At 24.1% G+C, this 15,064-nt stretch overlaps 1 protein-coding gene across 4 annotated transcripts; it reads right to left on the reverse strand.

Moving 5' to 3' along the window:
• Positions 1-179: 179 nt before the first annotated feature.
• LOC105144237 (uncharacterized) lies at positions 180-10,475 on the reverse strand. 4 transcript variants are annotated; one of them, XR_015546759.1, is made up of 7 exons: positions 10,199-10,475; positions 7,022-7,173; positions 6,350-6,493; positions 5,147-5,321; positions 3,410-3,601; positions 1,236-3,307; positions 180-1,148 (listed from the first exon to the last, which is right to left on the reverse strand). XR_015546759.1 is itself a non-coding variant. In XM_087411468.1 (7 exons), the coding sequence occupies exons 4-6, from the start codon at positions 6,390-6,392 to the stop codon at positions 3,418-3,420; spliced, it is 402 nt and encodes a 133-aa protein (XP_087267594.1). In that variant the 5' UTR covers positions 6,393-6,493; positions 7,022-7,173; positions 7,628-7,826; positions 10,199-10,333; the 3' UTR covers positions 180-3,307; positions 3,410-3,417. The 4 variants fall into 4 exon arrangements, 2 of the variants coding, with proteins under 2 accessions (XP_087267594.1, XP_087267593.1); XR_015546760.1 differs by lacking the exon at positions 10,199-10,475 and adding exons at positions 7,628-7,826; positions 8,332-8,497 and having other exon boundaries at positions 180-3,307; XM_087411468.1 differs by adding an exon at positions 7,628-7,826 and having other exon boundaries at positions 180-3,307; positions 10,199-10,333.
• Positions 10,476-15,064: the final 4,589 nt, after the last annotated feature.

The raw sequence follows: 15,064 nt of genomic DNA on the forward strand, positions 1-15,064 counted from the left end.
AATATCTTATTTGGTGAGATGGATAAATTGATATCATTTTATTTCCAACTTTTCATTTCTGCATTTAATCAAATGAATAACATTTTAATGAGTATGTTAATTATTACACTTAATTTTTCTTTTCTAACATTTCATCTTTGAATGGTCCTGTCATCTGTTGTAATCATATTGTAATGAAGTTACATGTAAATTCAGAATGAGCAGCCTATATCCTATCTCAGAACTTCAATTAATCATCAATGGTAATGGTCATAAATTAATTATGTACATCTTGAATTTCGCATTATTATGTGTTAATGATATAGCCAGCACAAAATTGATGATGGAACCAATTAAATAATATAATAATTACAGTCTCACAATTAATGTAATTAAAAATTATTTCTGTAATAATAAATTATTACAATCAATACATCTATGTTGATCCTATATAATTTTGATACACTTGTAAAAAAAATCTAACAAGTACGTTTTGTGAAATAATAACCGAATGCATACGATATTCAAAATTTTTTAGTTATCACGATTTTGAAACAGCGGAAATAATATATAAACATTTCTTATACTTAATTAACAATTAAAACGCAGAAGAATAAATGATTATAGAGATCGCCGTTGTAATAAATGCGCTTAAATTTATTAAATTCGATTGAATATTTAAGCATATACTGCAACTTTTTGAAATATGCACTGATGATAGTCAAAATTGGCCGAAACGCACGTGGTTCTTCTTGATACAATTGTTTTTAACGTGTTTCAATTTATGAATTGATAAATTTATATCTTTCATAAACATTTGATTCAATATTTAATTTAATATATAAATTTAAGCACTCTTATTACAACGCAAACTCTAAAACGTTTGATATTCTTCTCAATTTAGTTATAAATTCATTCTTCTTTTTTCTTTCTCTCTCTCTCTCTCTCTCTTTCTCTCTTTCAACTAAAAATATTATTAAATTTTAACTTACTAATTTTAAAGATCTATATTACTCTCCTGGTAATAATAAATATTTACAACAAAGAAAATTCACTATGCTTACGAATATTGACTAATGATGATATTAGTAAATGTGCAGTTTAATTACACCTCATCAATGTATATTGCCCTTTAGATATATTATAAGAGACAGGATTCTAAGTAATTCCTTAAATAAAAATTAAGTGGAAGATATTAGAAATATATTAAAAAATATATTATGAGCAGTTATTATTAAATTTGTATGTTTAAAAACCTGTATATGTGAAACAAATAATCATATAATAGATTTTTCGTTTTGCCCCATAAGCAGGAACAAAATGGGGTAGACATCGCATAGAAAGATATAAACCTATACAAGTTTTTATTTGTGAAATTTCAATCTATTATATCTTTCCTAAAGCAGTGTTATCTCTTATTTAATTTTTATAGGAATTACACAGGACATTGTGTAATTCTCCTATAACATATCTAGGGATAGTAAAATCGGTGAAGTTTAACTGAAAATACAGCTTAAATTATACTTATCTTGTGACAATTATTTGTTTTAATTTAATTTTGTTCAATCTTTTTCAGATTTGCCTCTATCATTTGATATAAAATAAAAAGAATTGGACAAATTCTTTTTATTTATTTAAACATTATGCTGTTATTCTTGATTCCAATATCTAAGATAATCAGGCAAATTGTTTCGTTTTTTATTACGACTGATAAAGTAAATAAAAAAAAAGTTTATTTATCATCTTCCATCAACTTAAATTTTCTGAAAAAAAATTATACATTATGGTGCAATCCCGGACAATTGTAATTGTACTTGCGATTTCAATTTTTAGTAAGATAATTAATATTACTCTATATCTATAAATACACACATCTACACACACACACACATACGCACATATATTGCGTAACAATATAGACAATATATACATAACTAATTAGCCCTTCGTTCGAATTCCCGTTTTGCGTGCGAAGCACCGCTAGCGTGTGGATGAGTTGAGTGCTATAGCCAATACTTGATAACAACAGTGCTTTGTTTATATCCAGTTTATATCCACATGCAGTGGTCTGTGCACGAAACAGGAACTTGAATAAACGATCGGGTCCTAATTGTAATATTATATAGGACGCAACTATATCATCTTACTTTTTAAGATGGAACATCACTGTGACAGGTCAAAAAATCGATTTTTTTGTATTTTTGTAATTGGAGTCTTAAAAATATGTCCCTAAAATATTATATTGAAATTCATAACGAAACTATAGTAAATATGTAATGGAGCAGCACGTAGTCAAATGCATAAACTAATCGTTGTAAAACTTTAAACATATCTTGACTAACTAGATCTCTATCCCAGCAGAAGATACTTTTTTTGTAGCCTGTGTAATTAAATGTGGTTAATGTAATTATACTTACTTAAATGCGTAAAATATAATATTTGAGTGTCATAAGCTATTTTATAGCTACATATTAATATCGTTAATATGAATTAAAATATGTATTATTTATATTATTAATGTAATTATTTTATCAACAACTAATTGCTAATCAACCTTAACGTATTATTTTTAGCAAGAAAAAATATTTTTGTAATGTATAAATAAATTATTGATATAAGACTCAAGAAATTCGTCAATGCTTATATATATATTACAGTTTGTTACAGAAGTATAGTTGAGGTACATAAAAGTAATACATAAAAGTAATAATAAAAATGTGAGAAGATTTAACATTTTGTTACAATGCACATTATAATCAGATTACATTATTTGATATATAATGAATTAATTTTAAATAAAGAATAAAAATAATTATTAATTATTATAATTCGCTAATTATTTTTTAATTTAACGTTTAACTTGTTATTTAAATATTTAAGTTAACTTATGAAAAAAAATCAACTTAAAAATTAACTTAATAAATTAATCCTAGAAATTAATCCAATTATATTGCGTTAAAAAGGGATGTAAGATTTACTTACACATTTAAAAAATAAAAATTATTAATTAAAATCTACTTACTAAATTAATTTTACTGATTGAAAACTTCTTCAAATTTTTCATAGAATTTAGCAAAATTTTGAAAAAAATTATTAAAATACTTTTTTAATTAGTAAAAAATATAATTATGTTTATAAAAGACGACAACCTTTTTTTATGATATTAAATGAAATTATCGAATCGCATTAATTCAGATAGTTCAGGCTTATAAAATTGTTTTCGATTAATTGGTTATTACAGCATTTACTGGTCATTACGGATTTGAAACAATTTATAATAGTAATATGGTCATAATTAATCATCGTCCTGAGACCCATTAGGCATATACTGTAAAGAAGATTGTTGACAACATTAATGTATATATAAAAAAAAAGGAATATTCCTAATATTCTATATTTTCGTATATTACTCCTTGTATATTTTACTCACGTTATGTATTACATGTGTGTACTAGTTTCTTCTAGTTCTGGATTAATATAGACAAGATCCATTTCGTTTGGTACTACTCTAACAGGTATTTCAAATATATCATTACGAAGAAAAACACGAAAAAACCAAGAAATAAAATGGTACCATAGGCGTCTGAGCGGAGTGTAGAGTCTTCGTATAAAAAAATACGTTCTACATCAAATAAAAAATAATTTTAATTATTTTTATAAAAAATCTGTAACATTGTGAATAGATTACTTAAGATAACGATAATATATAAATATGCAGAAATTGTGAAAAAAACGAAGTCTATTAGTAGTGATGTTTCTGTATAATTAATTAGAAAAGATTGACGAAAATAGAACTTCTATAACAAAATCTTCTATTTATTTTATTAACAGGAAATATCAATTTTTGCTATTTTTTTCGGAAAACACATTTTACTAATAATATAGTATAGACTTAATTTATAAAAATATAGAATTTTGTCAACTGTGATAAATTCCACATTTTCTTATGTGCAATTATACATTTTCTTTATATGAATTAATTTATTGCGAGGAAAAAAAGAAGAGAAAGAGAGAGAGAGAGAGAGAGAGAGAGAGAGAGAGAGAGAGAGAGAGAGAGAGAGAGAGAGAAAGGAAGGAGAGGTGAGTAATTTACAGGGTGATTTTAACATATTTCGTCACCCATCATGAGCAGGTAGAGTGAATCGAACTGAATCAAAAAGTCATCTAGCATTTTGCAATTTATGCAATAGTTAACGTGATATTAATTACTAAAAATTGTCAAATATTGGTCTTGAATAATTTTTTACTCAAATACTATCAACTTTATAGAAAAACTACAAGAGACGAAAATCATTTATTTTCTTCTCATAGAACTCTAAAAATTTTTTCAGAATTTTTTATCAACTTTTTAGTACTGCATTTTCTTATTTTTCAACATAGAAAATACAGTATTAAAAAATTCTCAGAAGACTTTATGAGAACAACAAACTTTATGAGAAGAAAATAAATGATTTTTGTCTCTTGCGGCTTTTTTATAAAGTTGACAGTATTTGAGTAAAAAATTATTCAAGACCATTTGGTAATTTTTAGTAATTAATAATATTTTGTTAACTATGCGAAAATTGCAAAATGGTAGAGGACTTTTCGACTCAATTCGATTCACTCTACCTGCTCATGATGGGTAACGAAATATGTTAAAATCACCCTGTATAATTATAATCTTTGTCTTTGGGACTGATATATGTTACTTATTTTAAAATGTATTTATTGTACCTATATAGTACAAATGATAATTTCTATAAATAATTATAATAACAAAATCTTGAATTTAATAAATGCTACTGACATTATTCTAATCTTTAACTTTACAATTCTTTTTTACAATTATTAATGTTATTTATTTTCTAAAGTTACAAAAATTCAATTATACAATCGAATACAACGTTGTTATTAATACGTTATTTTTACTCGTTATGGAACGAATAAAGAAACAAGTTATTTTATTCAATAAAAGACATGTGAACAAGTTATTTTTATAAATGACTGTTCCAATCATAGCGTCATTATTGTTATAAAAAATTATAATGTCATTACCAAATTGTAATCATAAAAGGTAACGGAAACGGTAATGACATTATGGTAAACGAGTTACTTGCTATCCCAGGATTTAATATTATACATATACATATAAATCGAATACGGTGTTACAAGAGAATATTTGACTTACTTGCAAATACAAAATAATAACATTATAAAGAGTAACATGTAAATGTTAAGAAGTAATACGAAAATCATGCCATTGATGTTATCTGTGTCAAAGTGCAAAATTTTTGCTACACTGATCTCGTCTTCTTGATTTGTATCATTCGTTAATACTGACATCATATTTTTTGTTATTACATCTAAAATAATATTTATATTTCATCATTAGTAATGTCTACTCCCTACATTATTAGATTTTTTAGTAATAAATATACATATATTTATCACTGCAGTGTTTTTAATATCTTTTTAGAAATAATTTATTATCTAAGTAAAAATTTCTTAATAAATTATCAGTAAATCAATTTTCTGGCAATAAAACTTACTGTATAAATATTTTAATTATTACAGTAATTAAAAATTAAATAAAATAATTTTAATTATTAAGTAATTAAAAATTAAAGTAAATAAACAGTTCAACTTATGTACATATCTATTGTTATAAATTGTATATGTAAATTTTTGATTAAATTATAATAAGAATAACTGCACAATTCTAAGTGTTATGTTACTTTTATTCTGTTTGATTTATTTTATAGATATTTTATAGATAATTTTATATAGAGATGCACCGAATCGTAAAATTATCGGATATTGGATGTGGGACACCAGAACATTCTTTTCAGATATCCAGTATCCGGTCGGATATTCGGTAGGATAATTATCCCACCAGATATCAGACACTTCCCTGGATATCCGATCGAATATCTGCAACAAGGTTCCCAAAAGAAGAATAAAAGAAAAATAGCGATAATAATTTTCTTTACTTTTCCAGCGTAAAAAGTTTAGCTGAAAAGAATAAGATTCTGCATTAATAACGCAAATTTTTAATATAAAATTTCAACCGGATATTTTACTGATAACCGGATAGTGATATTCGACTATCTAACCGGATAGTAAAAAATACCGGATAATACTGGATATCGGATTCCCAAATATGCGGTGCATCTCTAATTTTATATATATATATATATATATATATATAAAATATATACAATTATGCATTGTAGGTAATAAATTTTTAATTTTTGTAATTATATTTTTTCTATTATAAAGTCTATTTCTGGCGATATTATGCAATATATGAATATTACAAATACATAGAGAGAGAGAGAGAGAGCTGTATATTAGATTAAATATATATTTGTTGCAAAACAAATTATCTTACCAATGATTAAAATTATGCATATAATGATCCGTAATTGTCCCATAGCATGAGATTTAAGTTATATAACTTTTATTTCCTTTGTAAAATTTGAGAAGATTGCAATTCACTTTGTGTATAAAAATATGTATATCCTTGATTTATCACCTAAAATTAATAGCGTGGTTATTTTAGATATATCATTAAAAAGATATATAAAAAATTTAAAAATGAATTTCAATAAACAAAATGGATCAAAAGTTGAAACGAAAATATTAATTGTTTTATTATTTAATGAAGAGAGAGAAACAGAATTATTTGATATAAAATAGCATTATTTAATGTTTCATATACAATAAGTTTTCATTTAAAAAATGGATGTTTTTAAAGTAGGTAACTATTAACAAGAGTTTATGTAATAATTAAATGTGTGTACACACGCGCGCGCGCACACACACACACACACACACACACACATCTTTATAGTTAATTAGGCGATTGCTATAAATTTTATTGATTGAAAATTTATAATAAAAATCTTCAAAAACAGTAGATGTTTTTCAGCTTTAAATTTAATTATAATGTAAACTTACTAAATATTCAGAAAAGTGAAGTTACTTTTTATTACATTAACTAAACATTTACAAATTTTTTTAAATATATTTTACTCAATGTATATATTTAGTCTACAATTACATTTTCTTTGATTCGCTTATGGTACAGCTCTCATTTCTAGTTGTTCCTGACGCAAAATATTGCAGCATCCTTGACAGGGAAAAAATTGAATTCTATCACAATAACTTCTGATGATAGCAGCGACTCGTCTTCCAGAAGAAAAAAAAATACACCTAATTAAATGTAATTTTTAGAATTAGTAATATTATTACAAATAATTAAGAATTCGTATTTATAACAAAATGAGATACCAAAGTTTTCTTAATTTATATCATTGTAAAGTGTTTTATCAGTTCATTAATTTTACCTTTAAATTTATTCGATAGTTAATAAAAGAAGTAGTTCTTAATGACGTAATATCTCTTTAAAAATAATAGACAAATCATTTATAAGAGTAATAAAGAAAAAAGTATATTGTTATAAAGATGACATATAATTACATTAAATATGTTATTTTTTTTTACAACTTATGATTAATTAAGGGTATGTAATAGAAATATAATATCATTTCGTTTTAAATTCAATATTTTTCTCAGTAAATCTATTTATAAAATTTTAGATTAAAAGGAAAACATAAAAAATTTTAATTACATAAAAACTACAATACATTGAAAAAATTCTATTTACCAGCAATAACATAATAAAATACAACACGTAACAAATGCTATGCTTATAACTCCTCCCATCCAATAAATTTCGTTCAATGGGTCGAGCCACTTTACTGTGACATCTGGGAAAGGATTCTTCAAAGTAGGAAAATTTGTTTTTATATCCTCCGTCATATTAACAATATCTGGTAATGATGACACAACTTCTGTTACAACATCTACAATTTAGAATTAATTACTATTGCTTTTTATTATTGATTATTATTAAGTGATATACAGTTACGTTTATTTCTAAGATATTTAACATAAGTATTTCTTATTTTAGAGAATTGTTAATTTTATTAGAAACGAGCATTTAGTGTTAAACAACTGAATTAATTACATGTATGTATGTAGAAAAAAATTTATGAATAAATAAAGTTTTATAATAAGAAAGTTGGACATATATATATATTATATATATATATATATATATATATAAATATTTTAATTAATAAATTAAAATAGGAAGTATAGTGTACGTGCATACGTATGAGTAATAAAATGCAAAATAAGATAGATACATACATAAATTATTTTATATTTTTAATTTGATAATGATATAAATGTTATTTGTACGCTTAAAGTGTGTGATGCGAAATTGGTAATAAATAAATCGAATTTATCATATTATATATATAATAATATACCTATGTACATATGGAGATATTAATTATATCTTACTCAGAAAGAGAGAAATTGCGAGAATAATTGTTTGCAATTGTATAATGATTTGTTTAATATTTTTCTTCATAAAATTGAAGTTGATATGAAGGAAGATAAATAAACTTCTCTTGATTTACTCAGTAATCACAAAAAATTATGATTATTTTTGAATCGATAATAGCACTATAATGTGATGGATTATCCAATTGTTTATATTTTATACAAAATAGTAAAAATATAAAATCTAAAAAAAAATCTAAAAAAAAATAGAATAAAGTCAAATTAAGAAAACTAATTATTACAAGATGAAGAAGAGGCCAAAATTAGAATGTAATAAAAAATAAAAGAATTACAATTTGGATTGAAATAATATCATTAGTCATTGCTTTTGATATGTATAGTACATTGAATTCTTCGCAACAACGCAGATGTTTATAATTACTAGAATTACTAGGAGAAAAATATTGATTTTTAGATTTAGAAAGTTAAAATTTAATAATAAACAGTTGAGAGAAAGAGAAAAGAAGAATATTTCCATTGTTTGATAAGATTATGAAAAAAATTTCAAATATTATACTAGGTCACATTTCGCAAAATGTACTTAGAATTTTTTATAAGAATATAAAAAATATATAATAAACATAAATATTTATTATATTAATTTATAATTATAGAAATAATTTTCACTTATATACATTCACGCAATTCAATTAATTGCAAGACTGATTTTTACATTGTCTAATTGGTTCCAAAATTATCAATTTTGTTCTGGCTATCATTATCACTATCATGATAACGCAAAATTATAACCACAAATATCGTGAGATTCAAGATGTATATAATTAAATTATTATTATAATCTATTAATCGATAAATTCTGAAAAGGACAAGACCAGTTTTCATTATTCTGATGAATTGGAATATCTATATGTAACTTTATTGGTTACAACGGATAACAATAAGACATTGTGAAATAAAGTAAACACGAGAAATATTGTACTGAGAGAAAGGATTTTGTTAATTTAACAAGCCATCAATACCTTTAACAAGTGATCTGTAAATATGTGTAAATATATGACAACAAATTGGTTTGTTAAGATTGCTGCTAGTCTGCTATACCAACCAATTATTAGTAACAGAAGCAAACTATATAGAATCTAACCTATCTTTTGGATAGACTTTAGGCTCGTTTACATAGAAATCGTAGATGATCGTGGAGTCTTAAGTCGTAAGAAACTGATCAAGCACAATCAAAAATAGGGAGAATACTTGACTAGTATTGGTCAATTTTTTATTTGAGACTCTGCAATGACCTATGACTTATATATATGAGCCTCTTATTTGCTAGCAATGCTATTGATTATTTATTACATTGACGAATAAAAAATAATTAATTTGCAATTGTAATTTACAAATCAATCGTTTTTTAAACAAATATCACATTTGTTTTTTCTTGATTTGTTCTTATAACAAAATCATTTCTCTCTGTAAGTATAATAATTATAATTAACATATTAAAAGGTTATTCACATTTGATTACTCTCTAAATCTGTGAATAATTACTGATATCAGTGCCAAATATGCCATTAATCAGTGAATTGAACATAAGATCCCTAACCTAGTTAATCTTTATTATGTGATCTAACTAACTTTGTTTTAGTGCTTAAATTCAATGAATATGGTATTGGAAAATTGAAATTAATGTGTAAATATAAGTAGTTTTAGTTATACAATGCTCAAACATTCTTCCTTTTTTAATTGAACTTCACTGATTATTGGCAAGTATGCCACTGAGTAATTAGTGATTATCCACTGATTCAGATTTAGAGAGTCAATACAAAAATGAGAATTTAAAAATAAAATAATATCAATTTATCCATCTTACCATATAAAGATATAATCGTTAGTTTGTTCGTCCTCTGCGCACAACGACAAGCGAGTAACAGATATTCGACTTATAAGAAATGAAAATTCCTGAGAGCTTATTAGTTGATTCGAGAGGCGCTGTTGTCGAAATGCTACGATAACGTGCATTCTTAGTAGTTCGTAGGACACAATATCACACTCTATTGTGTATATATATTTTCTTTTTCCAAAGATAATATAAAATTATGTAAAGATTTTAAATTCAAAACTTTTATTTTAACATATAAACATTTTTACGTTTCTGTATCCACTAAATTTTGTGCTTAAAATCATATCACCTCGAATTGTTTACTAAAAATATTAAATTTATTATTATTAATAAATTACGTTTGTTAAACTATCTAAGATTTCTATGTAAATTATTTACAAAAGTGTTTATTAACGAAATAGTTTTATTTAAACTATTAATAGATAAATTTTAAACTCTAAAATTACCTTATAAGTACAGTCTTTTAGAGTTAAAGTTTTAAAGATTTTTAAATACATAAATGCATTTAAAATACAATATAAATTGACTTTTAAGTTTTTAATTGTTTTAATTAAAATCTCTTAGAAATTCATTTTAAAAATATTGTAGGATTGATTAAATTTTTGAAATAGCACATACAATTTGACTTATATATGAATTAAAAAATTAAATGTATACTATTACTTTCTGCAGTTTTTCATATTGCTTTTCATAATCAAATCGATATCATTCCGCTGGAATGGACGTATAATTCAAACAAACATAAGTATGTACAAGTATCATACTATACACAATAAGATTGGAAACAAGACTGCTTATATTAAATAACATTACTTTAAATACGAAGCGCCACTACGCTCTGAATATTGAGATGTTGAACTAATATATATATTCATATAAATGAATTAATTTCAGAAATAATAATTGCGTGCCGATATGATTGTCGGACTTTCAACGCAATCAATCTGAAATATTAATAATCCCCTCAAATTTCCGAAATTAATCTTAAAAAACTGCAATAAATTTATTGCGAAAAATATTACCTCGGATATTATATTATAATACAATCATTATGAACCGTTATGTATATTAATTTCAGATAAGATAATATTTTTTTAAATAAGATTTATATTGTTATACAAAAAAATAATGCCTGATTTATTCTCCATCATTTATTTTCTTAATCATAAACTTTAATTATAAAAAATGATATCTACCTTTAATGAATATTAAATAAAAACGTAAAATTTAATTTATTAAAATATAAGATATGTGTGATTTAGAAAATCAAGGAATGTATCATGTTGAATATCAGAATGAATTGTTGGCGAACGGAAATAGCTATTGCTCTTCAATAAAAACGTATGTAAGTAGTTAAACATAATAAAATTTTATTTTTAATTTCCATTTTTTTTAGAAAGACGACGATACTAAAACTTGCGAGCGTTCAAAGTTAAAGAATTTTTCATACGGAAAAAATGACAGCTAATACAGTTTTATGTTATAGAAATTGTTATGTTATGTGGACTGTCATAGAATGGAGCAATCAACTATAAAGAATACATTTTCTTACGAAATAAATATTTATTACTCATTTATCACAGTGCAATACGAAATAAAAGACGTAGAAACAAATAAATATTATATTTGGTAAGGTGGATAAATCAATATTATCTATTCATTGATTTAATTAATTTACTTCTTTTAAATAATTTTTCTGTTAATATCATATTCTTTGACCTCCTTCTATGGAATTTATTCTTACGTAGGTAATTATATTTTGAATACGGATAGAATCTAAAATCTTAATAAAAATGTCGTTCAACGCGTTTTCGAGTCGGGATAATAGATATCTTAACCTCTAAAAGTCTCGAACTTTAACATTTAATAACTCATGAGGCCAACCGCCGTGTTTTTTGCCAGATTCTTTCGTTTTAAACATAAAAACGCGTCGAATACATACATTTTTATTAAGATTCTAGGGGAGAGGGACCCCGTATTTTAAATAATATATGATATCAAAATAATCAAACCATTAATTTCAAGCGATTCATTTAGTCTCGTGATATTAATTTCAACTGTATAAATCGAGAGCGAAACATAAATAGTTAAGCTTCCTGAAGAAGACAAAATTAAACAAGTTAAATCTCACATTATGATACAATTATTACACATCATTATCCTTTGTGACTTTAATTTAGTAGACATATTGCTTCGAATATATTTTAGATTATATTGTATATATTATTGTGTATATATATATATATATATATATGTATATAATATAAAATTGTAAGTATAATTAAAATATTCATACAAAATGTAAGCGAAAATAATTTTTTTTACATAAAAAATCTATAAAAAATTATAAGTTCATCATATACATTGCAAACCATAGATACATAAAATAGCAAACACAATAAATTAATAATAATTATGCAGTTATTCTAAGTTAATTTAGTTTACTTATAGAGTCCATACGATAAAAAATTAATACACAAATATACATTAAGTTAATTATTTATTTTAGTTTTAATTAATAATATAAAATATTAAATAAATAAGTAACTACTAATAACTTACTAACTATGAACTTATATTATTATAATTTACAAAAATTTACATTATTAAAAAGTATTCTAAAATAACAAATATTAATTATTCATAAACTCTCTTTCTGAATCTCTTATATCAAGTAGGCAATATTAATTATAAAATATTATTATTCTAGGTACTACAGCAAAAAATACTGTACCAGTGTTGACGAATGAGATAAATAAAGAACATGAATTCACTAAATTGAATAATATATTTCAGCAAGCTTATATACATGCTATAATATTTCTTCTAATCATTCATGTAATAATGTTTGGATGTCTACTTTTAATTTTTCATTACAAGTAAGTCAAATTCTCTCAACACATATAATTTTATGATTTTAAATGTATATTCAATTATATTTAATCAAATAATTTGTAACTACAAAGAAAAAATTCGCTGAGTTTAAATGTAGCCTGAAAATATCGAATTTCAAAAGAGTAACAGCCTTCATTAAAAGAGGAGGCTATCTAGTGTCTAGTGTCACAAGATTTATAATTAAAAGGAAATTAGTTTGAAAGTTAGAATTAACTGTTTGCATAGTACTGAGTTTCAAATAAAGCAAAACTTAATATTAATTCGCAATTAAAAAATTTCTAAAATCGAGTTTTATGTGTGATAATTAGAATATTTTTAAAATCTTTGTCCGTTATATCGAATTCACTATTCCAAATTTTTTATTAAATATCTGATATATATAATGTATATTATATATCAGATAATATTTTATGAACTGATTTTTCGATCTCAGATTCGAACAAAGCATTATCAGATTGTTTCATATTTCATAAAAATTTCATAAAAATCGAACGAACAGTTTTTACAAAGATGGAAAAAATAATTCTAAATGAAGACACCCACAAAGGGTTAAATAAGTAAAGCTTCAAAAAGATAAATTATAAGTAAATAAGTCTTTTCCTCTCTCCCCCCCTCTCTCTCTTTCACGCGATTATCAATTAATATAAAAAAATAGAAAAGTAGAGCAAACATTGTCTTGTATGTTCTATATAACTTTTTTTAATTAATTGTGTAAAAGTACTATTATATATTATTAATATTTGTGATATATTTCACAAAATATTATACGCTTTTATTATCATTGTCTTTGTTAATAATCATCATTTATAAAAATAAAAATTTTTATTAGGTGGAACTTTTATGGCCTAAAATGTATCAATGCTTACTTCAGATGTCTAGTATTTTATTCATCCTCGTATTTTTCATCATATTTTCAAAATACTTGTTAGAATAAAAGAAAAACCACTGCAAGAAATCTATCATGATCATGTGTGATAAAACTAAGAAGAAATATATAATGTGAATAAAATGCAGAGAATTAGTAGAAAGTATGAACCTACGATTACTCCGTATACAATAAATACTATATACATAACAGAAGAGTACAAATATAATCTTCGTACAGACTTTCCAAATTTAAAACTAGAAGAAAATCTAAAAAAATCCAGGGCGAACGAGAGTCAACGTGGCAGTCAGCAGACAAAGACATTTTAATCTTAAAACTTTATTCAAATAATCTAAATATTCTTTGAATGTTTGGACTCTTTGGAGTCCTCCTCAGTAATACAAGTTTTTCCTTTGCATGTTTAAAACAAAGTCACTATCAAATTTACATATTTGACATTGTACAATCTCAAACACAAAAAGAAGCCATCTTGAAATATTGGATCAAATAACGGATTAAATACTGGATTAATACAGTAAAATAATATTACAAATTGATTACAGATTAAACAATTCTTATAAATTACATTTTAATAATAATAAACTCGTCACAAACATGACGTCATTTTTCTTTTCACGTTTGGGATTGTACAATGTCAAATCTGTAAATTTGATGGTGATTTCGTTTTAAATAAAAAAGAAGAAACTTGTTGTTATTGTGTTGCAGAGGAGGACTCTAAAGCAAGTCAAAACGTTCAAAGATTATTTGGAATCTTGGTATAAAGTTTTAAGATTAAACTTTGCGTATTGACACGCTGATTCTCATTCTTGGATTTTTTAGATTCTTTTCTATAATAGTTTATTACATATATAATAAATACATATTGTAAACTACCAAAAGTGCTTTCCATTTTATATAAATTACTAATATTATCTATTTTTTACAGATGTCGCCGACAGAAGAGTTTGAAATCTAAATTTAATTTCTGAAAAGTATTGTTATTACGGATCACACGTAACATCTATGAAACATATATTTCTTGAAAATCAGTATAATATTGCTGTGTATAAAATGTA

This window comes from Acromyrmex echinatior, chromosome 11 (assembly GCF_024713525.1).
Source record: "Acromyrmex echinatior isolate Ae372 chromosome 11, ASM2471352v2, whole genome shotgun sequence".
In the NCBI taxonomy this organism is placed as follows: domain Eukaryota; kingdom Metazoa; phylum Arthropoda; class Insecta; order Hymenoptera; family Formicidae; genus Acromyrmex; species Acromyrmex echinatior.

Excerpts from the sequence above, each read along its gene's own strand:
- LOC105144237 (XM_087411467.1), bottom strand. The coding sequence starts at position 6,392 with ATGGGACAATTACGGATCATTATATGCATAATTTTAATCATTG. Across the intron at positions 5,322-6,349 it reads ATGCATAATTTTAATCATTG|ATGTAATAACAAAAAATATG; the intron begins GTAAGATAATTT and ends ATATTATTTTAG. Across the intron at positions 3,602-5,146 it reads TTATTATTTTGTATTTGCAA|AACGTATTTTTTTATACGAA; the intron begins GTAAGTCAAATA and ends TATTTGATGTAG.